Source organism: Saccostrea echinata, unplaced genomic scaffold (genome assembly GCF_033153115.1).
Source record: "Saccostrea echinata isolate AGI-Se365-2 ecotype Australia unplaced genomic scaffold, CSIRO_AGI_Sech_v1 ptg000054l, whole genome shotgun sequence".
In the NCBI taxonomy this organism is placed as follows: domain Eukaryota; kingdom Metazoa; phylum Mollusca; class Bivalvia; order Ostreida; family Ostreidae; genus Saccostrea; species Saccostrea echinata.
The window spans coordinates 49,476,515-49,497,472 of NW_026889803.1; the positions used below are offsets into that span (position 1 = coordinate 49,476,515).

At 34.6% G+C, this 20,958-nt stretch overlaps 1 protein-coding gene across 1 annotated transcript; it reads left to right on the forward strand.

The window, feature by feature from the left end:
- Nucleotides 1–1,981: 1,981 nt before the first annotated feature.
- On the forward strand, nt 1,982–19,626 carry LOC133172260 (zinc finger protein 628-like). The gene is made up of 4 exons (XM_061307108.1): nt 1,982–2,479; nt 4,945–5,217; nt 15,889–16,073; nt 17,071–19,626. Exons 1-4 carry the CDS (start codon nt 2,233–2,235, stop codon nt 17,848–17,850), a joined length of 1,485 nt encoding a protein of 494 aa, XP_061163092.1. The 5' UTR covers nt 1,982–2,232; the 3' UTR covers nt 17,851–19,626.
- Nucleotides 19,627–20,958: the final 1,332 nt, after the last annotated feature.

Here is a 20,958-nt window from a genome sequence, read left to right on the forward strand (position 1 = left end):
TCATACCGTTTATTAACAAATCGGGTTTGTTATTCCGTTTTTCTTTCGTGGTAGTTGACAAAAATATGCTTTCCGTTTGACAACTTTCTTTACATTCTTATTATGAAATTACGATATTATAAAATAGTTAATTTATTAACTCACAGAATATAAAGAACACCAGTTACATGTATTCTGTGTATATGTATGTTTCGAAACATGGCAACTGTTTTCCTTTAGCGTTGCTTCAGTTTTTCAGGGGGGGGGAAATCAAAATTCACAAAAAGATCCACAGAAAATAATTTCAAAAATATGAATTTTATTTTAAAGGAAATATTGCATGGCAGTGTGAGTTTACAAGTATTTAAAATGTAGCATGAGCAGCACATCACATTTTTTTCTGGCACTTAACTTGCAAATATAATATCTCATTTTATTTACAAATAATAAATTAAGATACCAGCTCACTTCTTTCTAGATTTTGGGCAACCAAGTTTTGCATTCGGACAAGTCAAAGTTTGAGTTCACTTGCCCGAAGGGCAAGTGAATCTAAAAGTTAATGTCTATCCCTGCTGTCTTTTTTCTTTTGATATGGATATAATGATCATACAGCATTTTCAGCATTTTATAAGTTTCTTAATTTAGTCAGCAAAAAACAATTAAAATATATTATGCAATAAAATTTGAATTAAATTTTAATGAATACACCCTATTTGAACATGTTCCTTATGACTCATACAGTAATTTTTTTATGAGCGCCTTGATACCTGCCAGTCTGTGTACAGGTAAAAACAGGTAAAAAATGAATGACATGTGTAGATAAACAGGGCTATATAGCAACCAACAAAACCTGATGGGGAATATTTAATCTGAATAGGCGTCCTGTCACTGGGGACAAAATTTTTAAACTGAAATATAAAAGCATCACTCAAGCATGTAGGATGTACTGTATTTTCAAAACAGAGAGTTAGAAATAGAGGAGGAAAAGATAAAGGCATTTGAATTTCACATGTTTTTGTTTAGTCTGAAAGATTTTTTTTCCCCTTCACTTTTTGCTGATAACCTGTGACAATGAGCTGTCATGTGAATTGTGGAAATTATTCAAACGTTTGATTACATAACCTGGAGGCTTTTTTTTTCCTTTCCACACAGGAGATGCCCGAATCCAATAGACATTTTTCTGTGTCTTGGTTAACATGCTGAACTCTTGTGTTAGGCTCTTAATCGAAGTTGAAACATGCATTGAGAAAACTGCACATGATCTGGAAAAAAATTGATTTGTGCAGGTTTGTGTGTTAGTCGACAAGCTGTCAAAAGAAATAATGGAGGAATGTGCTTCTGATTTGTATTATGTAATACACAATTTATCCAGTGGTGATGGAAGATATTGATATCAGAAAATTCAACTCAATATTTGAATGCTGTAGATTTTGATAAAAATAGATCTGTGCACAAGATGAATTTGTTGGAATGTGCATGATCGGGAAGAAGATATGTGTATCATTAAAAGCAGATTGCAAAGTTTTTCATTTCTATCTGAAGGAGATGAGATTTTTGTAAAACTTTAATATATTTCAAAAAACTTGCAGAATTGCAACAGAGTAATTATCATGCAAGTTTAGATTAAAAAGAAACGTGAAACAATTGTGTCAGATTCTTCGATCGATGCAATCAAAACTGGATTAATTGAAGCTGGTGATCAATTAAAATTCAGGTTTTTATACTGTTACATAATAGTGAATGGAAATTTATATCTGTGATCAATATACAAGTTTGCCACATCAGAGTTTAGATAGAAAATTCAAGTACTATTTAGAAATTTTTAATGGAAGTGGCAATTCCATTTTATTTTCTTCGCCAAGAATGGCTGATGATTGATGCCCCAGAGTTATGTAATTTTTTTTTTTTTTCATTTAAAAAAAAATTCTACTGCTCTCAAGAGAAATTAATATGTAAAGAGCAGCATTTATTGAAAGAAAAAAAAGCAATGAAACTTTAAAAAAAAAAAAGGGAATATATTGTGCGAGTAGGAGAACATGACAATGATTGTGCATGACAATGAACAGAGAGACTAAAAATGCAGTCAGGAAAATCGAGTCCCACAAGCTCACATCCAACCCAATCCTGAAGAGTGAACAGGTGTACTTTAAATGTGAATGCAATGAGAAAATAAAAGTGGAATTTAAAGTAAACAACTTTCACCAGCCAAGCGTTTAAATTCATTTCAGAGGATTACGACTTTGACCTTCATATATGATGGACCCATGGTTTGAAAATTTTAAACTGTTACTAACTTACTGGTTAATGTCTACCAACAGGGACAATATGTCAGAGGCTGCTAGTGCTGTGTCAGCCCTCCTGTCTTATGGACAGCAGCAGGTACCACCCCCTCAGCCCCCACCCCCGGGCAGACCTCCCTACAGCATGTCCTCTATAGGAGGTATGTCCCTGCCAGTGGATACGCCCAGCAGTGCCTCGCAGTACCCAAGGAATCCACAGGGTAAGTAGCAATTGACAAACAGATGTGAGGATTAAGATGAAGAAGGGATTGAGGTATCTAAAACAATGCTTGTTCATCAATTTAATAGGTTTATAAAATCAAACCTAGTACATTCATTAAGTGCATTGTAAAATGTTTATAATAATATCATCATAATAATATAATATCAAAACATTATTGCTTATGTTTTATGTCAGTGTAGAATATTTATGATGTTCTTTAGTGAATTTTACATACTACAGCTGGTATTTCTGACGTTTTGTCAGTGTATACTTGTGAACCTGAGGTTTATTAGGTATATCCCATACAAGTACATGTCTATCCTTGGCATACCAAACAATGCTCACATACTGTATGTTACTTATTTCAGGGTATCATTCTCTGAGTGCATCTTAAAGTCAGAGAAAACATTTGTCATTGTAATAAAAAATGCTCCTAAGCCTTTTCTGGGACTTTTCAATACCTGGTAATCATGGTAATCTAGATAAAATGTTCCACTGTTAAAGGATGGGCCAAGTTCCATGTAATGGAAATGTAAAATAAACAGGGGAAGATGTAAGTCTAATCTATGCAATCATAACATTGAATAGTTAACATGGCAAATAAATTGGAAGTGAGGGAAAAAATCTTTGAGAAAACGTTTTAGAGTTGAGGCCCTGTCCTGAGAAACAGTTGCATCATTCTTAATGATAATAGTTAATGGAGGTCAAACATTCTGGCACACTGAGTTTCTCATATTTCATGAAATTTTCATCCTGCCATCAAGTAAATTTTGTTCAGCGTAATCTTTCATTTAATTATTAAATCATTTAGAAATTAATACCTAAAACAATAAATAATATGATTTCAGTCTCTCTTAAGTTTTAAACATACATTGTAAGTTTTTGTTTGTAAAATAGGTCACTGGTTGCCGAGAAAATTATTTGTAAGAGATGAAGTCAGAGTACATGCGGTTGTCTTTTTAGGCTGTTTGAAGAAATATGTTTACCTTTTTAATTAAATACATTATGTATTTTGAGGGTTAAATATTATAATTGGTGGATCTAAGAGGAGTGGAGTAAAAGAGATTCTTACATCTGCAAGTATTTATCTTGATCAGATGCATCATATTTTTAAGCTTACCTGAACCAAAGGCTCAAAGTGAGTTTTTCTGATCAAAATTTGTCTTTAGTGTGTCATAGGCAGTGACACCTTTGGTGTTGTCATTGTAAACTTTTCATCTTTTCATGTTCTTTAGAACCAATCCACTGGGCTATTTCAATCAAATTTGGCACATTAACTTGGCACAAAGTATCTTTGGATGAAAAGGATTCAAGTTGCTCAATAAAAGGATCATGCCCCCTTCTGATGGAGATAAGCGAGAAATGGAAAAAATAGGGTGGGGTCATTTAAAAATCCTCCCAAAAACCACTAGGTCAGGAAAGATTAAACTTAAGTGAAAGTTTCTAGATGGTGTGCAGATTCAAAATGTTCAAATATAGGTCCACTAGGGATAGACTGGGACAAAAATAGGAAATCAAAAGTTTAGATAAAAAGATATAGGGGAATATGTGGGAAAACTCTTTTTATCTGGAACAGCAGGGCCCTGTCATATTGATATTGGAGCATCCAAATGTTGTGTGAATTCAATTCAATTAAATTACCATCCCTTGACTAGCTTGAGCTAAGTTGAGGCCAGAGTAAAGAATAAAGAGGGGAAAAATATTTTGAAAATCTTCTTTTGTTCATCTGAAGAACAGAAGGGTCAAAGTGACTCAGGTAAGCATTGTGGCCCATGGGCCTCTTGTTTTTAATTACCGGTTATGAAAATGATCATAACTAACGCAAACATATAAACTCATTCATTGAAAGCTCTGAATATAAAACTTGTACAGCTTCACCATTAGTTACATTATAATTAGATACAGAATTGGGATAGTGAAGCTGCACGTATTGCATTAAATCTCTTATTGGTTACTAGTAACATAAAATGAAGGTGGCTACCATGGTGATGCATACTCATTTTAAACATTGCTGTTGAGAATTGAAATTTTAGTAAAGTGCAGAAAGTACAAACATCATAGATTTTTATTGTTGTTCATATTTCATGTAAAGTTTACATAATGCAGATATTGGATTTTTTCTCTAAAGTGCATTTCAGTTAAGTAAATAAATTGAAAAAAATGCCATTTAGTTCCTACTTTGCAACACAAGTGTATTTAAAAATTAAATAAAATAGATTGACAGTTATTTATCTTGTGGTAAATTACAGTAAACATGAATTTATTGCTAGTGTCACATTGGCAAAATATTAACAACCCTTAATTTGGTACCTCATTATAAACATAAACTCTAATTATTAAGTCCATTTGGAAAATAACAGAGTATAGATAACCATTATTCTAATATGACATCTTTAGTAGTAGTACAAATCAAGGTAATAGTATCTATTAATAGTAGCCATTCACTGATATTTATTTCTATAGATTTGAGTATGCCACACCCTGCCGATAACCCTGACCTATCAGCAGATGACCCCCAGCTGTCCTCTAGTGACCAGCCCTTTATGGAGGTTAATTCCACCATCCACCCTGACCGTACTCATATCTGTCCAAACTGTAACAAGGGCTTCAAGAGTAAGCAGCAGCTGGCTCAGCACAGCCTAGTGCACACTGGGATACGCAGGCACATTTGCTCCTTCTGTGATAAAGGATTTAAGCAGCTTTGTCACTTGCAGCAACACCTTAGGATACACACTGGTAAACCATTAGCAACATACAGGTTAACCATTAGCAACATACTGATAAACATTTGCAACATACAGGTAACCATTTGCAACCTACTGATGAACATTTGCAACATACAAGTAAAACCACTAGCAACATACTGATAAACATTTGCAACATACAGGTAACCACTAGTAACATGCTGATAATCTTTTGCAACATACAAATAACCATATATAACATATATATATAACATATATATATATATATAACATACAGATAATATAATATATATATAACATACAGATAATCATTAGCAACACAGATTATCATTTGCTTTATATAAATATTTTACTACATCTCAAATGAGTTCATAGTAACATACAGATTATGGCAACCAAGCAATCTACATAAAATGTAATACTTTGCTCTGCTCTTTTAGATCAGTACACAAAAGATCAAATATTCTGCCTTGGTTCTTCTCAGAATGATTTAGATAAATCTTTCATTTAACCAATCAGTACATCACCTTCTAAAAGTAGGGGTGTCTATTGGAATGCATTTGGCGACTAACAGATATAGGTAATTGATATACTGAAAATTGTCAAAACCCAGTTGGTAATAATGCTGTATGATCCCTCATGTTGACAAGTCTTTGTGTATTATCAAGCGGTCGTGCTTTCAGTTCAAGAAATGAAATTAAAAAAAACTGTATTGGCAATTTCCATTGGCTTTTATATTTAGATATAAGCTCAATCAGAGATGAACCCTAATATGAAATCGCAAGATCCTTTGTGCATTGATCTAAGTAAGCAGATCAAAGAATCTAATCTTAATTAAATTAATTAGCCTAGGAGTATAAGAATGCACATGGATAATGCAAATTACAAGTTGTGAGTGTATAAGTAACCTTAAGTAATAAATAGGTTACTTTTCACTACAATAAACTAGCAGAAATAAATTGGTAGCCTATAGCAACATACATGTACATGTATCCATAGCTACACAAAGATGTAAAATAGCAGCACATTGCTGCAAAGCAAAAGGAGGCACATGCAGTTATACTGTAAAGGACTAAATTTTGTGACACCTTATTTTAATGAGATTACATCAGGGCTCGACATTAACTTTTTTCCCTACTTGTCCATTCGGACAAGTGACCAAGACATTTACTTGTCCGAACTTCAACTTCACTTGTCCGAAAAATTTTCAATAGAGATCTAATACTGTCAACTTTAAAACTAAAATAAAGTCCATTACACATGGCATGTGCTTGATTGATTCATGATGTTATTGACAAATACAAAAAACACATAAAACAAAATTTTATCTAGACTTTCTGTCCTGACAACAACATAAATGTCCACATTCGTTAAGTTCGTAAGTTTCATGCCTTTTCAGTAGTATGCAATTAGTGAACTTCGATCCCAATCGAATGTGAACTCAATTAACGATCTCTATCGGGATCAAAATTCGGTGTTTATGTACAGCTTCCGTCTTGAAACTAAACTTTCAACAGTCGTTCTTTTTAGTATTTAGAGACTCTTTTACATTAAAATGCACTTGTCCAATCGGACAAGTGCCCGGCAATATTCACTTGTCCGTAATTTTTTTTTCACTGGTACCGGACAAGCGGACAAGCGTTAATGTCGAGCCCTGTTACATGTTGTTTGGTATTTATATTGAAACAAAATTTTCATGATTTTGTTATTGCTCTAATCAAGACTATATAATCTTTAATAGTAGAATTGTTTGTGCAGTATTCAATTTGTTGGCATGACCAGGTGCTTTTATAGGACTGACGACAACCAAAAATAAGAATTCAGTGCTTAAATGTAATCTTTTTATCTATATGCTAGAATGAAATTTTTTCAAGCAGATAGTCTCACATAAATAATTATGTGAAAATAAAGTTCTCAGAAATAAAAAGTGATTTACAGTGGCAGATACAGTCAAACAAATAAGAGAAATTAAATCAACAGTAACATCTAGATTACCGGGGTACTGTAAGTTTACATTCACCAATAGCATCTAGATTACCGTAAGTTAACATTCACCTATAGCATCTAAATTACCATATGTTTACATTCACCAATAGCATTTAAATTACTGTTCGTTAACATTCACCAATAGCATCTAGAGTAAGCATTCACCAATGGCATCTAGCTAACTGTTAGTTTACCTTCACCAATAGCATCTAGATTACCGTAAGTTCACATTCACCAATAGCATCTAGATTACCGTAAGTTTATGTTCACCAATAGCATCTAGCTTACTATTAGTTTACATTCACCAGTAGCATCTAGATTACCATAAGTTTACATTTAACAATAGAATCTAATTTACTGTTAGTTTACATTCACCAATAGCATCTAGATTAACGTAAGTTTACAGTCACTAATAGCATCTAAATTACCATAAGTTCACATTCACCAATAGCATTTAGATTACTGTTTGTTTGCATTCACCAATAGCATCTAGCTAACTGTTAGTTTACCTTTACCAATAGCATCTAGATTACCGTAAGTTTACAGTCACCAATAGCATCTAGATTACTGTAAGTTTACATTCACCAATAGCATTTAGATTACTATTAGTTTACATTCACCAATAGCATCTACATTACCATAAGTTTACATTCACCAATAGCATCTAGATTACTGTAAGTTTGCATTCACCAATAGCATCTAGATTACCGTAAGTTTACATTCACTAATAGCATTTAGATTACTGTTAGTTTACATTCACCAATAGCATCTAGCTTACTTTAAGTTCAAATTCACCAATAGCATTTAGATTACCTTAAGTTTACATTTAACAGTAGAATCTAGATTACTGTAAGTTTACATTCACCAATAGGATTTAGATTACTATAAGTTTACATTTAACAATAGCATCTAGATTACCATAAAATTACATTCATCAATAGCATTTAGATTACTGTTAGTTTACATTCACTAATAGCATCTAACTTACTGTTAGTTTATATTCACCAAAAGCATCTAGATTGCCATTAGTTTACATTCATCAACAGCATCTAGATTACTTTAAATTCATCCATCTTTAAAGCAAAAACACTTAAAAATCCACTTGGAAATTCCAAAAAAGCTAAAATTAATAATTTTTCTGATCAAAATGTGTCTAGCGTCCATCTGTCTGTCTGTCGTGTGCCGTGTCATCTGTAAACTTTTCACACTTTCCACTTCTTCAGAACCTCTGGGCCAATTTCAGTCAAACTTGCCACAAAGCATTCTTGGGTGAAGGGGATTTAAGTTTATCCACATATCTTTTTCTGATGAACCACTAAGCCTTAAAAGATGAAACTTCTATGAACGCTTCATTACATGGTGAAGATTTAAGTTTGTTCAGATCATGGGGTTGGGTGGGACTACAATTGATAATCAAAGTTTTACTAGGAAAATATAGGAAAAATCTTTAAAATTCTTCTAAGAACAGCAAAGTCATGATTAGTCAAATTTTTATGGAAGCATCCTCACGTAGTGATGAATCATATTTGGTCAAACTTTGGCCCCTGGGGGTAGGGTGGGGCCACAGTAGGAGATCAAAATTTTACAATGGAATATATAGGGAAATGTCTTTAAAAATCTTCTCAAGAAATAGCAAAGTCATGCTTAGTCATGTTGTCTCAAGAACAACAAAGCCATGCTCAATCATATTGATATGGAAGCAATCATCCTCAGGTAGTGTAGATTCAAGTTTTTTTCAAATTATGACCTACTAGTCATACATTGGGGCCACAATATATGATCAGAGTTTTACATGGGAATATATAAGAAAAAAAGTATGCTGATGAAGAACGTAATTTAGGTGAGCATTGTGGCCCATGGGCCTCTTTCATACAACGTAATTACATTGAAATATTAGTGGTTCACATTATAAATTCATGAGTTCAAGGGAAAAATGTGTTTTGTCAGACCCAAGAACCAAAATGTTTGCCTAAAGCTGTTAGGCCGAAGGCAAACTGTTCGGTTCGAGGGGTCGACAAAACACATTCTGCCTGAGAACACAGTCAATAATTGTTTTGTTATACCTTTTATTTACTTCTTTTTTTTTGACATACATGTATTTTGTGCTGGCTTCCATGAAGTAAAATTCCTTTACCCACACTGTGATTAAATTCATCACTGTCAAACACCAATGAATGCAAATGATATTTAGCTGATCCCGCCCACAATGTGACGTAACTGGTCCAATATCTCACTGACAGGTCCAATATCTCACTCCGCAGTCAAACATCTGTTTTTTATGACCGCTCAGTAAAACAATGGAAATGTTTTGACTTTTTTTAGTATAGATTAATATAGGAACCAATTTTTAAAGGTAAAAAAATACATGGTCATGCAGGAGTGCACAATAAATGGGAACACAGTTATCTCGTCTGGAGATTTTACCTTCCATATGATGTTTTTTGTGAATAGAATGTAAAAGTAATTTTAATGCTAACTACCCAAAAATTTTGTAGTACCTTGACCCAAAGAGATATTTGATGTTCATTAACAACAGTCATAATACAAAGTACACAAATCTCTAATCAAACCTTGAAGCATTAGTATATGTGTAGGATATAAGTTTATAGTTTTAATGGGAAGGAGGGTATCAGAATTTCTATGATAAGTGTAAAGGCTTGTCACAATTCATTATAACCAATGAAACTTGCATTTGAAGGTCATAATTGTTCTTATGATCTTATCAGTACCAGAGGTAAATTCATGAAATTGTTTGACAGGAATAAAAGATATATCTTCAATTTTTAGGTCACCTGAGTCACTCAGATGACCTATTGCTATCTCTTTTCGTCGGTCGTCATGCGTCGTCGGTCGGTCGTTGGTCGTAAACTTTTAAACATTTTCAGCTTCTTCTCTGGAACCAGCAAACCAATTTCAACCAATTTTGGTATATAGCATCTATGGTTGAAGGGGAACAAAAATTATGAAATTCCTGGCCCCTGCCCCCCTGGGGCCTGAGGGGTGGGGCCAAAACCATCAAAATTAATGCAATCTTTAAAAATCTTCTTCTTTACTCCTGGACATCAAGCAGTCAAACTGTTGGCATGATTGTAATAAGCATTGAGCCCTCTACCAAAATTTTGAAATTCATGGCCCCAGGGTCAGGGGTTCTGGTGCTAGGGCAGGGCTATATAGATCATATAGTAAAATTGCATTATTTCTTTGAAAATCTTCTTCTCTACTCCAGGGTATTATTGAAACAAAATGAATACCTAGTTATGATAAGTAAGGGTGACTCTACTGAAATTGTGAATTTCATGGCCCCAGGGTCAGGGGTTCTGGTGCTAGGGCAGGGCTATATAGATCATATAGTGAAAGTGCATTATTTCTTTGAAAATCTTCTTCTCTACTCCTGGGTATTATTGAAACAAAATGAATACCTAGTTATGATAAGCAAGGGTGACTCTACTGAAATTGTGAAATTCATGGCCCCAGGGTCAGGGGTTCTGGTGTTAGGGCGGGGCTATATAGATCATATAGTGAAAGTGCATTATTTCTTTGAAAATCTTCTTCTCTACTCCTGGGTATTATTGAAACAAAATGAATACCTAGTTATGATAAGCAAGGGTGACTCTACTGAAATTGTGAAATTCATGGCCCCAGGGTCAGGGGTTCTGGTGTTAGGGCGGGGCTATATAGATCATATAGTGAAAGTGCATTATTTCTTTGAAAATCTTCTTCTCTACTCCTGGGTATTACTGAAACAAAATGAATACCTAGTTATGATAAGCAAGGGTGACTCTACTGAAATTGTGAATTTCATGGCCCCAGGGTCAGGGGTTCTGGTGTTAGGGCGGGGCTATATAGATCATATAGTGAAAGTGCATTATTTCTTTGAAAATCTTCTTCTCTACTCATGGGTATTATTGAAACAAAATGAATACCTAGTTATGATAAGCAAGGGTGACTCTACTGAAATTGTGAAATTCATGGCCCCAGGGTCAGGGGTTCTGGTGTTAGGGCGGGGCTATATAGATCATATAGTGAAAGTGCATTATTTCTTTGAAAATCTTCTTCTCTACTCCTGGGTATTATTGAAACAAATTGAATACATAGTTATGATAAGCAAGAGTGACTCTACCAAAATTGTGAAATTCATGACCCCAGGGTCAGGGGTTCTGGTGCTAGGGCAGGGCTATATAGATCATATAGTGAAAGTGCATTATTTCTTTGAAAATCTTCTTCTCTACTACTGGGTATTATTGAAAAAAAATTGAATACATAGTTATGATAAGCAAGAGTGACTCTACCAAAATTGTGAAATTCATGACCCCAGGGTCAGGGGTTCTGGTGCTAGGGTGGGGCTATATAGATCATATAGTGAAAGTGCATTATTTCTTTGAAAATCTTCTTCTCTACTTCTGGGTATTATTGAAACAAATTAAATACATAGTTATGATAAGCAAGAGTGACTCTACTGAAATTGTGAAATTCATGACCCCAGGGTCAGGGGTTCTGGTGCTAGGGTGGGGCTATATAGATCATATAGTGAAAGTGCATTATTTCTTTGAAAATCTTCTTCTCTACTTCTGGGTATTATTGAAACAAATTAAATACATAGTTATGATAAGCAAGAGTGACTCTACTGAAATTGTGAAATTCATGACCCCAGGGTCAGGGGTTCTGGTGCTAGGGTGGGGCTATATAGATCATATAGTGAAAGTGCATTATTTCTTTGAAAATCTTCTTCTCTACTCCCTGGATATTATTTAAACAAATACATGATTATGATAAGCAAGGGTTACTCTACCAAAATTGTGAATTTCATGACCCCTGGATCAGAGGTTCTGATGTTAGAGGGGGGCTCTATTTATTATATAGTGAAAATGCTTTAAAAATCTTCTCTGCACCTGGGCATATCAGAGGCAAAAAGAGTAAAATTTTTAATAAGGAAGGGTATTTTTACCAGATTATTGAACATGATCAGGACCATTTGGTCAAGTGTTCTGGTCCAGGCCAGGGCTCTATTAATTTGTATTCTACTGAGAGGATTATTCCCCTTTGCCATTTATGTGTGATAATTAATCACTGTAAATAATGTACTTAAAAGGTTAATAGAATAAGAGAATTATGCAAGAATTTTTATTGTATAATATAAAAAGTACTTTCAAACTTTTAATGAGCAGGTAGACTTGTAAGTAATAGATAAATAAAAATGAGACAAAAATAACTTGTCTTATTAAATGTTCATCAAAGACCAAGAGAGGCCAATGTAACAATGCAACAATTTCAACAAGGAATTAAAAGAGTACAGAAGCACTGATAGTTTGTTTTTATACTGTCTGGTGAGAGTGATAAATAGGGAACAGATTAGAACCTTATTTATGAACTGTTAATGAATACTAGAATAATTATTTTGTTGATCCTGATCACCCTATTTTTCTTGCTTTTGGGCAACAAAGCTTCACCTTTCAGTTCATTTCATACTCTATGGATCCTCTAAATTGTTGTATTATACTCAGGTGACTGTTAAGGCCCTTGGGCCTCCTGTTTTATAATGGCTAGGGTATCATAGCCATGGTCTCATGATTTCCTCTGTATTTTTGGTAGCTAAACACAGTTTCATATAAAATCTGGGGGGATTTCTCAGAGAAAAGCATGATGAGTAGGGATTTCCCTGCTATTTTTATGCAGTGTTCATGAAAATTGCAGCTTTTTTATTATTATTTTGCATAAAGTAGAATCTTATTCTTAAGATTAAATGAAAGAAGTATACAAATATTTTTTTAGAATTAATTTTTGTGTGACTTTTTAATAGTGGGAGATAACTCTTAAAAACACCCATTTTTCACATGTGCTGAATTGCATGATTTGAGTAGCAGGTAAAGTAGCTCTTTAAAAAGCTGGAAAATGTACCCTAAAAGTACAACAAAAAGAAACCTAAGGACTTGTTCTCTGAAATGCACAGCACATATATTTTCTGATTTCTGCACTGTTTGTGATCAAGGGAGCTAAAAATGCATAGGTGTACTACAATTAGGCGCATAAACTTCCCTATTACCCCATGTTTCATGTGTCAAATACACCTTATTAGTAAGTGATAAATGCAATATATTTATTTATTATACTTTCAGATTAAATACTAAAATCTGATTGGTTTAGACGCATTTAACAATCCGTAATGTTACCCTCAGCATTAGCAACACACTTGACAACGGGTAACATTACGAAAATGTCACATGCCTTCAAATCATGCGCGTACAGTTCTCCGTAGAATTCTCAAAATGTCAGTTGTGCGTTTGAAAGAAGCTGAATAAATGATGTCAATAAAAGCTTGCGTCCGATGTAGCTTACTTGAAAACAAAAACGACAGATGAAACATCCTTGCGAGTGCAAACTTTAGATGATAAAGGACTTTTTGAGTAGTAAACAAACAATAAAGAGGTTGGTAAATCTTTTCCAAAGCTTTCTTGTTGAGATAAATAGAAGCGGGGAGTTTGAAAGCTTTCTAAGCGTGAACTTAACGACTATCTCCGAATTTTTTTTATGACATCTGAAATCAATAAGACGTTCAGTGTAATAAAATAAATAGTGCACATTTTTGAGGGTAACAGTTGAAATTGACACCCCAAGGAAAACCATTGTCAACCGACGCTAACGCGTCGGTTGACAATGGTTTTCCTTGGGGTGTCAATTTCAACTGTTACCCTCAAAAACGTGCACTATTTATATAATATTTATAAAATTCACCATTTTATTATGTCACCTGAGTCACTCAGGTGACCTATTGCTATCTGTTTTCGTCCGTCATCATGCGTCGTCCATCATGTGTTAACATTTGAACATTTTCAGCTTCTCCTCTGAAACCACTCAACCAATTTCAGCCAATTTTAGCAAATGGCATCTATGTGTGAAGGGGAACAAAATTTGTTAATTTCATGGTCCCTCAACCCCCTGGGGCCTGAGGGTGGGGCAAAAAATACCAAAATTTATGCAATCTTTAAAAATCTTCTTCTTTACTCCTGGACATCAAGCAGTCAAACTATTGGCATGATTGTAATAAGCATTGAGTCCTCTACCAAAATTGTGAAAGTCATGGCCCCAGGGTCAGGGGTTCTGGTGCTAGGGTGGGGCTATATAGATCATATAGTGAAAATGCATTATTTTCTTTGAAAATTTTCTTCTCTACTCCTGGATATTATTGAAACAAATTAAATACATAGTTATGATAAGCCATGGTGACTCTACCAAAATTGTGAAATTCATGGCCCCAGGGTCAGGGGTTCTGGTGCTATCATATAGTGAAAGTGCATTATTTCTTTGAAAATCTTCTTTCTACTCCTGGGTATTATTGAAACAAATTAAATATGTAGTTATGATAAGCAAAGGTGACTCTACCAAAATTGTGAAATTTATGGCCCCAGGGTCAGGGGTTCTGGTGCTAGGGTGGGGCTACATGTATATAGATCATATAGTGAAAGTGTATTTTTTCTTTGAAAATCTTCTTCTCTACTCCTGGGTATTATTGAAACAAATTGAATACATAGTTATGATAAGCAAGGATGCCTCTTCCAAAATTGTGAATTTCATGACCCCTGGATCATGGGTTCTGGTGTTAGGGCGGGGCTCTATTGATTATATAGTGAAAATGCATTAATTCTTTAAAAATCTTCTTCTCTGCTCCTGGGTATTATTTAAACAAACTAAGTACATTGTTATGATAAGCAAGGGTGCCTCTTCCAAAATTGTGAAATTCATGGTCCAAGGGACAGGGGTTCTGGTGCTAGGGCGGGGTTATATAGATCCTATAGTGAAGGTGAATTATTTCTTTGAAAATCTTCATCTCTGCCCCTTGATATTATTTAAACAAACTAAGTACATTGTTATGATATGCAAGGATGCCTCTTCCAAAATTGTGAATTTCATGGCCCCAGGGTCAGGGGTTCTGGTGAAAGGGGGAGGCTCTATTGATTATATAGTGAAGAAGCAATATTTCTTTGAAAATATTGTTTTCTGCTTCTGGTTAAAAAGCAAAGAAGCTAAGTGTATAGCTATGATGAGCAAGAGTGCTTCTTCCAGAGTAGTGAATTTTATGACCCCTGGGTCAGATATGCTGGTGTAAGGGTGGGGCTCTTGATAATGTAGTGAAAATGCATTAATTCTATTAAATAATCCTGTCTGCTCCTTAGTGTTAAGCAGATTAACAAAGTGATTACTTATGATGAGCAAACTTCTGGTCCCAGGGTGAGAGGCTCTGGTGTTTTTCAGTGGGGAAGGGGGGGGGGGGCTCTATCTACTTCAGAGAATTTTGGAGACAAATTTGATGCAATACTATCAGGATTGTCCCTAAGAATTGAAATAACAGGGGACATTAAAAAAAAATAGAAGGGGGACTGGGGTTCTTATAGGGGGTTGAAGGAGAATACCAAAATAACTGGGGGATTAAGTTATTACAGGCAGGGAAATTCACCAGTCCCTGGGTCTTAGGGACAGCCCTGAAACTATGCTGAACAAAATTCCCTTCCACTTTGTTAAATTCCTGTGATTCCAAGGTTTGAGTTCCAGCTAAGGCTGAGTTGGTTATAACCTGAAAAACCCCTGATACTCAGGTGACTGTCAAGGCCCATGGGCCTCTTATAAGTATTATAAGTAAACTTTAGTACAGAATATTATGTCTAGTAGTAGTTAAATTTATGATTATGTGGTATGTCTTAAGAGCATGAGACCTGTGTTGTAGGTGAGAAGCCATACCGTTGTTGTTTTGATGGTTGTGACCGGGCCTTTGCTCAGATGGCCAATCTTCATCATCATATGAGAAACCATGAAGACCATGTGAAAAAGGCAGCTAACAAACAATACCAGTGTTCTGTGTGTAGCCGGGCCTACACAAATGAGAGCAGTCTCAAAAATCACACACTGAAGGTCAGACTTCTTAATTATTCAGTCTCAAAAATGTGTTAACTTCAACATCCATTTTCTAAGAATTGAAATGACACATGGTCAGTTTTTGCTGAAGGTACATCCATTACCATAGCTCACCTTTATGAAGTCATGGAGGGTTATACTATTTGTCTGTTCTTGTATGAATGATTTGCAAATATGATGGTTGCAAAAATTCTTGCTTAAAATGTGTAATGGGACCTTCATATGTACTGTTGATAAATAATAATTTGCTAAGGAATGTTTCCTGTATTTACAGTTCCTAGTAACTATAAAAACTTTCACAGAACAAAAATTACTCAAATCATGCAGCTAGAGATTCTTACTATACACTGTGGAATTCACACATTTCACCCATATTTTTAAATAGATGAGATTTAATCAGGTGTAACTTATCAAATGATGTTCATCTATAAAATAGCAAAATAAATTTTAAAGGGTGAAATGCCAGTGGGCAAAAATAAAACTAGGTGAAAATTTTTCGTAGTACAGTATTTTCAGTTATGGTTTAAGGTTGCATATGACCTTTCTCAAAACGAAACAAATGTCCAGGTTGAAAATGTTTTTGGAATATGTTAATACTTGTTAACAAACCCCTAGACTAAGTGTACATCTTAGTAAATTTCCTATGCATAGCTTCATGTGATTTTTAATTTTTGAATAAATAAAATACCTTGAAATGGTGGTATCATATGATATTTGTGAAGGTTTGCAATACCCTCCCCCCCCCCCCCCCAAAAAAAAAAGAAAAACTTTAAGATATCGTTTTTTAAACAAAATAAATATTTTTTTCATCTGTTTAAATTAATCTTCAAGAATTTTTTTTATTACTGATAAATATGTGAAAAATTACTTTAAGACAACATATAACATTGAGAGATTTTTTCTAAAATTGAAAGTAGTTGCCCACTTGAAATGGAACTTTCGTATTCCTTGTTCTACTTGTATATCTTTTCAATGGTTTTGTTTTCGATTGCAGATGCATGTGAATGTGCGTTCTTTGGAAGCCCCGTACCCTCTCCCTTACAAACCAAGGAAACCACGGCAGTCTAGCACAAATAACTCCATGGTAACCAAAGAGAAGGATTTCCCAACATCGACTAGAGGGAGCTCTGTACCCCTTTCTTTTGTTAGTGACCCAAGGGCATCTAACTTCAGTCGTTTTGTTGACCTCCACAAAGAAACTCTGTCTAGACCAATGGATTCAAATCAACTTTCACCAAACATGGCTGCTGAGCAATCTAATAATATATCATCCACTACTATTTTGCCATCGTCTCATCACATGCAGACCCCTTTGATACCCTCACATCATCTTCCCCCTCTTTCTCTCATGCCCACCAATGTCCCGCCCTCCTTGATGTCACCTTCATTTATATCTCATCTTCAGCAGGCTGTACAGAGTAGTTCAGGACATGCCAACCACTTAATGTCATCAACACGACCCACACCACAAGAAATCAGATCCTCCCCACTTCCTCAGCCACCAACCAGCAGTAGCTCTCGTGTCACACCCACCTCTCAAGACCAGAGATCCACCCCCCAGGAAACCTTGTCATCCCAAACCAACAGAGATTCTAGCACACCACATAAAGAAGCAGCAGAACCAGCCACCAGTCTGGGTGTTCCCTATAACCCCCCACTACCCCATCCCTTCACCGTCCCTCAAACCTCCCTCCCCCTATCTCTACCCTCAAGACTTAACTCACACTTTAACTGTCTTTTAAAGACATCTCCAGCTCATGTGGATTTTTCGTGACAGAGTAAAGCTCACAACTAGTCTTTTCAGCAAAGTAGAACAAATAATAGTAATTAATTTTAATTATTTTGTATTGTCAATATTTGCTGTTAAAGCAGCATTAGATTTTACACAGAATGTATTTTTATTTCTGTACTACTTAGTAGTATGGCTTTGTTTGTTGTTAAAGTATTATAAAGTTTGTGTACTACATGTATATGTATTATTCTTAGTATAACTTGTTAAATTCTATTTAAACAGTAATTACCAAATTGTTGTACTGTAAAGGTACATAAAACTCAAAATTTAGCACAATCTTCCCCATCAACTGATTAAACATGAATCAACGCATTTGGAGCAAAGCTTCTATATGTATTTGTTGAAATGATAATTTATCATGTATTTGAATTAGCAGACAAGAAGCAGCACGGAAGGTGCTAAAATACCATACCTGCTAAAATAAGTACCTTTACAGTAATTATACCAATGTTGATCATAGATTTACATTGAATTTTTTTTGTACATTGAATTAGGATAGGACAAACTGGTGCAACATTAAAATAAGTTTTAATAGTGCAATGAAATGCTGTCAAGTTTTAGAAATGCACTAAAGTTGTAAATAATTATGTTTGATGAAAGTATAAAGTGCAACAATTTTTTTTCTAGGAAAAAAAGCCTTATTAGTCAACCCTGAAGCAGGGTTCAGTCTTCTCGACCTGTTTTGATCTCAGACTTTCAAATAATATAGGTATTGTATTTAGCTTTCAAACATTGTACTAGCACCTAGATAAGAATGAAGAACATTACCATTATCTTTTGATGTAATGTACTGTTATCTTCAACATTCTGAACAATCAGCTAAGAGGATGTATTATAAAAAATCTAACCTTAGCTCAGATGTAATAATCACTGTCCTATCTTATCTTATTGTTTGTGTGTAAGTTGATACATATGTATCTGTGTGTTTGTTTGGATAATTTTTTATTTTTTTTAGTTACCAGTTAATCCTATGCAATACTTGTGTTCCTCTATTTGTTAATTTCAAAAAATCATCAAAGTAGGCAGGTGGGTTTTTTTTTAAAAACCAAATTGGAATTAATCTTTAATAATTTCAACAAGAATTTTCTAATTAATATGCTGAAATAATTTTTCTTACTAAAGAAATATTTTGTTGGTTGACAGGAAAGGGTCAATTGTAAATTATACAGGAGCTTGCATAATATGTTATTGACGATCAACCTTTTTTACAGCATATAACCATGTTAAGGTGTTAAATGCTGAATTTTATTGTATTTTTGTTGGTGTAAATTTTAATGACATTTTATTTATATTTGATTGTTGACTTATGTTGTTGGTTTTGTAGAATCTCCATGTTTTTCTTAGCACACAGGGGGCAGAGGGATTGTGTCAATTCTAGGAAACACATAAGCTGACCGCTGTGTATTATAATGTTGACGTTTTAAAATCATTCTGTGTTAAACAGACCACTGCATAATGAGTAGACAACTACACCTTTAGTGCTAAGTTCTATATGCAGTGTGGAGGGAATTATTCTGCATCAGCACATAATACATCAGGGTAACTTTAACTATATAAAAATATAAATTTGGTAATTTGAAAGAGTAGGGGATTTTTGTACCAGTGTTGTGTAAATATGTGGGGAAATTTGGGATAATTATGTAGATATTTGTGTAGTTTTTCAGGTAAGCCGTGTGACCCTCTGTCCCAGTTGTATAGTCCAATCTGCTTTGTTTCATACTTTGTTGTCATCAGTAGAATAAATGAAATACTAATTAAGTTGATTTGTTTTAAGTGATCTTATCCTTTAAAAAAAATAAATAAATAAATAAAAAAAACCAAGATCATACTGCACTGTATAGTAGAAATTAACAATGTTTATTAGACCAGTGAAGTTCATTAAAGCTTAATTATTATATCCCCGCTCCGAAGGAGAGGGGGGTATACTGTTTTACCCTTGTGTGTCTGTCTGTGTGTGTGTGTGTCTGTCTGTCCGTAACAAATTTTTTGTCACCGTTTTCTCAGCAACTACTCATCACAGATGCTTGAAATTTTAGCACACTCTTTATATAGGCGTGCCATATGGTGGGATTCATTTTTGTACGAATCCGTGGTCAACTTCCTGTTTATCCATGCATCTGTCCGTACCATACATAACAAATTTTCGTCACAGTTTTCTCAGCAACTACTCATCACAGATGCTTGAAATTTTAATACACTCTTTGATTAGGCATGCCATATAGTGGGATTCATTTTTGTATGAATCCTTGGTCAACTTCCTGTTTATCCACATGTCTGTCTGTACCATTACATAACAAATTTTTGTCACAATTTTCTCAGCAACTACTCATCACAGATGCTTGAAATTTTAGCACACTCTTTGTTTAGGCATGCCATATGGTGGGATTCATTTTTGTACGAATCCGTGGTCAACTTCCTGTTTATCCATGCATCTGTCCGTACCATACATAACAAATTTTTGTCGCAGTTTTCTCAGCAACTACTCATCACAGATGCTTGAAATTCTAACACACTCTTTGTTTAGGCATGCCATATGGTGGGATTCGTTTTTATATGAATCCGATGTCAACTTCCTGTTTATCTTTGCTTAGAGTGTATATTCACATCAGAGTGGGGGTATTACTAGTGAGCTTTGGCTCACAGACTTCTTGTTTAGAATTGCTTTTGAATACTGGATAACCTATATTGCATTGAGAAGCTAATTATTATATCAATTCTAGCCTAGGCACATCTGCAAAAGAGTTTATGTATAAGCACATTAAAAATCTCATGTAATGTTGGCATGTTATCTGGTGTGGTTGGTCAAGAGGCTAAGAGATTTGGAATTTAAATCCATGCAGTTCTGAATGTTAATGCCTGCATCATGCAGAATCAAAATTTCCTTCATTGATCTACATTTCTCAATATATCCTGTTGAGTTTGGCTTTGTCCAGGGGTCAACTTGTGAGTAGAGATGACATCCAATCCACTAGTGCTACTGTAAATACAAAATTGGATCAGCACATGGTTTATGTGGTAGTGTAAGATGCATGGCATCCTGCTAGGTTGGACTAGTGGGTTAACTCTTTACCTCAATTGGTAGAGCACTGG

Excerpts from the sequence above, each read along its gene's own strand:
- LOC133172260 (XM_061307108.1), top strand. The coding sequence starts at position 2,233 with ATGATGGACCCATGGTTTGAAAATTTTAAACTGTTACTAACTTACTGG. Across the intron at positions 2,480-4,944 it reads GTACCCAAGGAATCCACAGG|ATTTGAGTATGCCACACCCT; the intron begins GTAAGTAGCAAT and ends TTATTTCTATAG. Across the intron at positions 5,218-15,888 it reads ACACCTTAGGATACACACTG|GTGAGAAGCCATACCGTTGT; the intron begins GTAAACCATTAG and ends CCTGTGTTGTAG.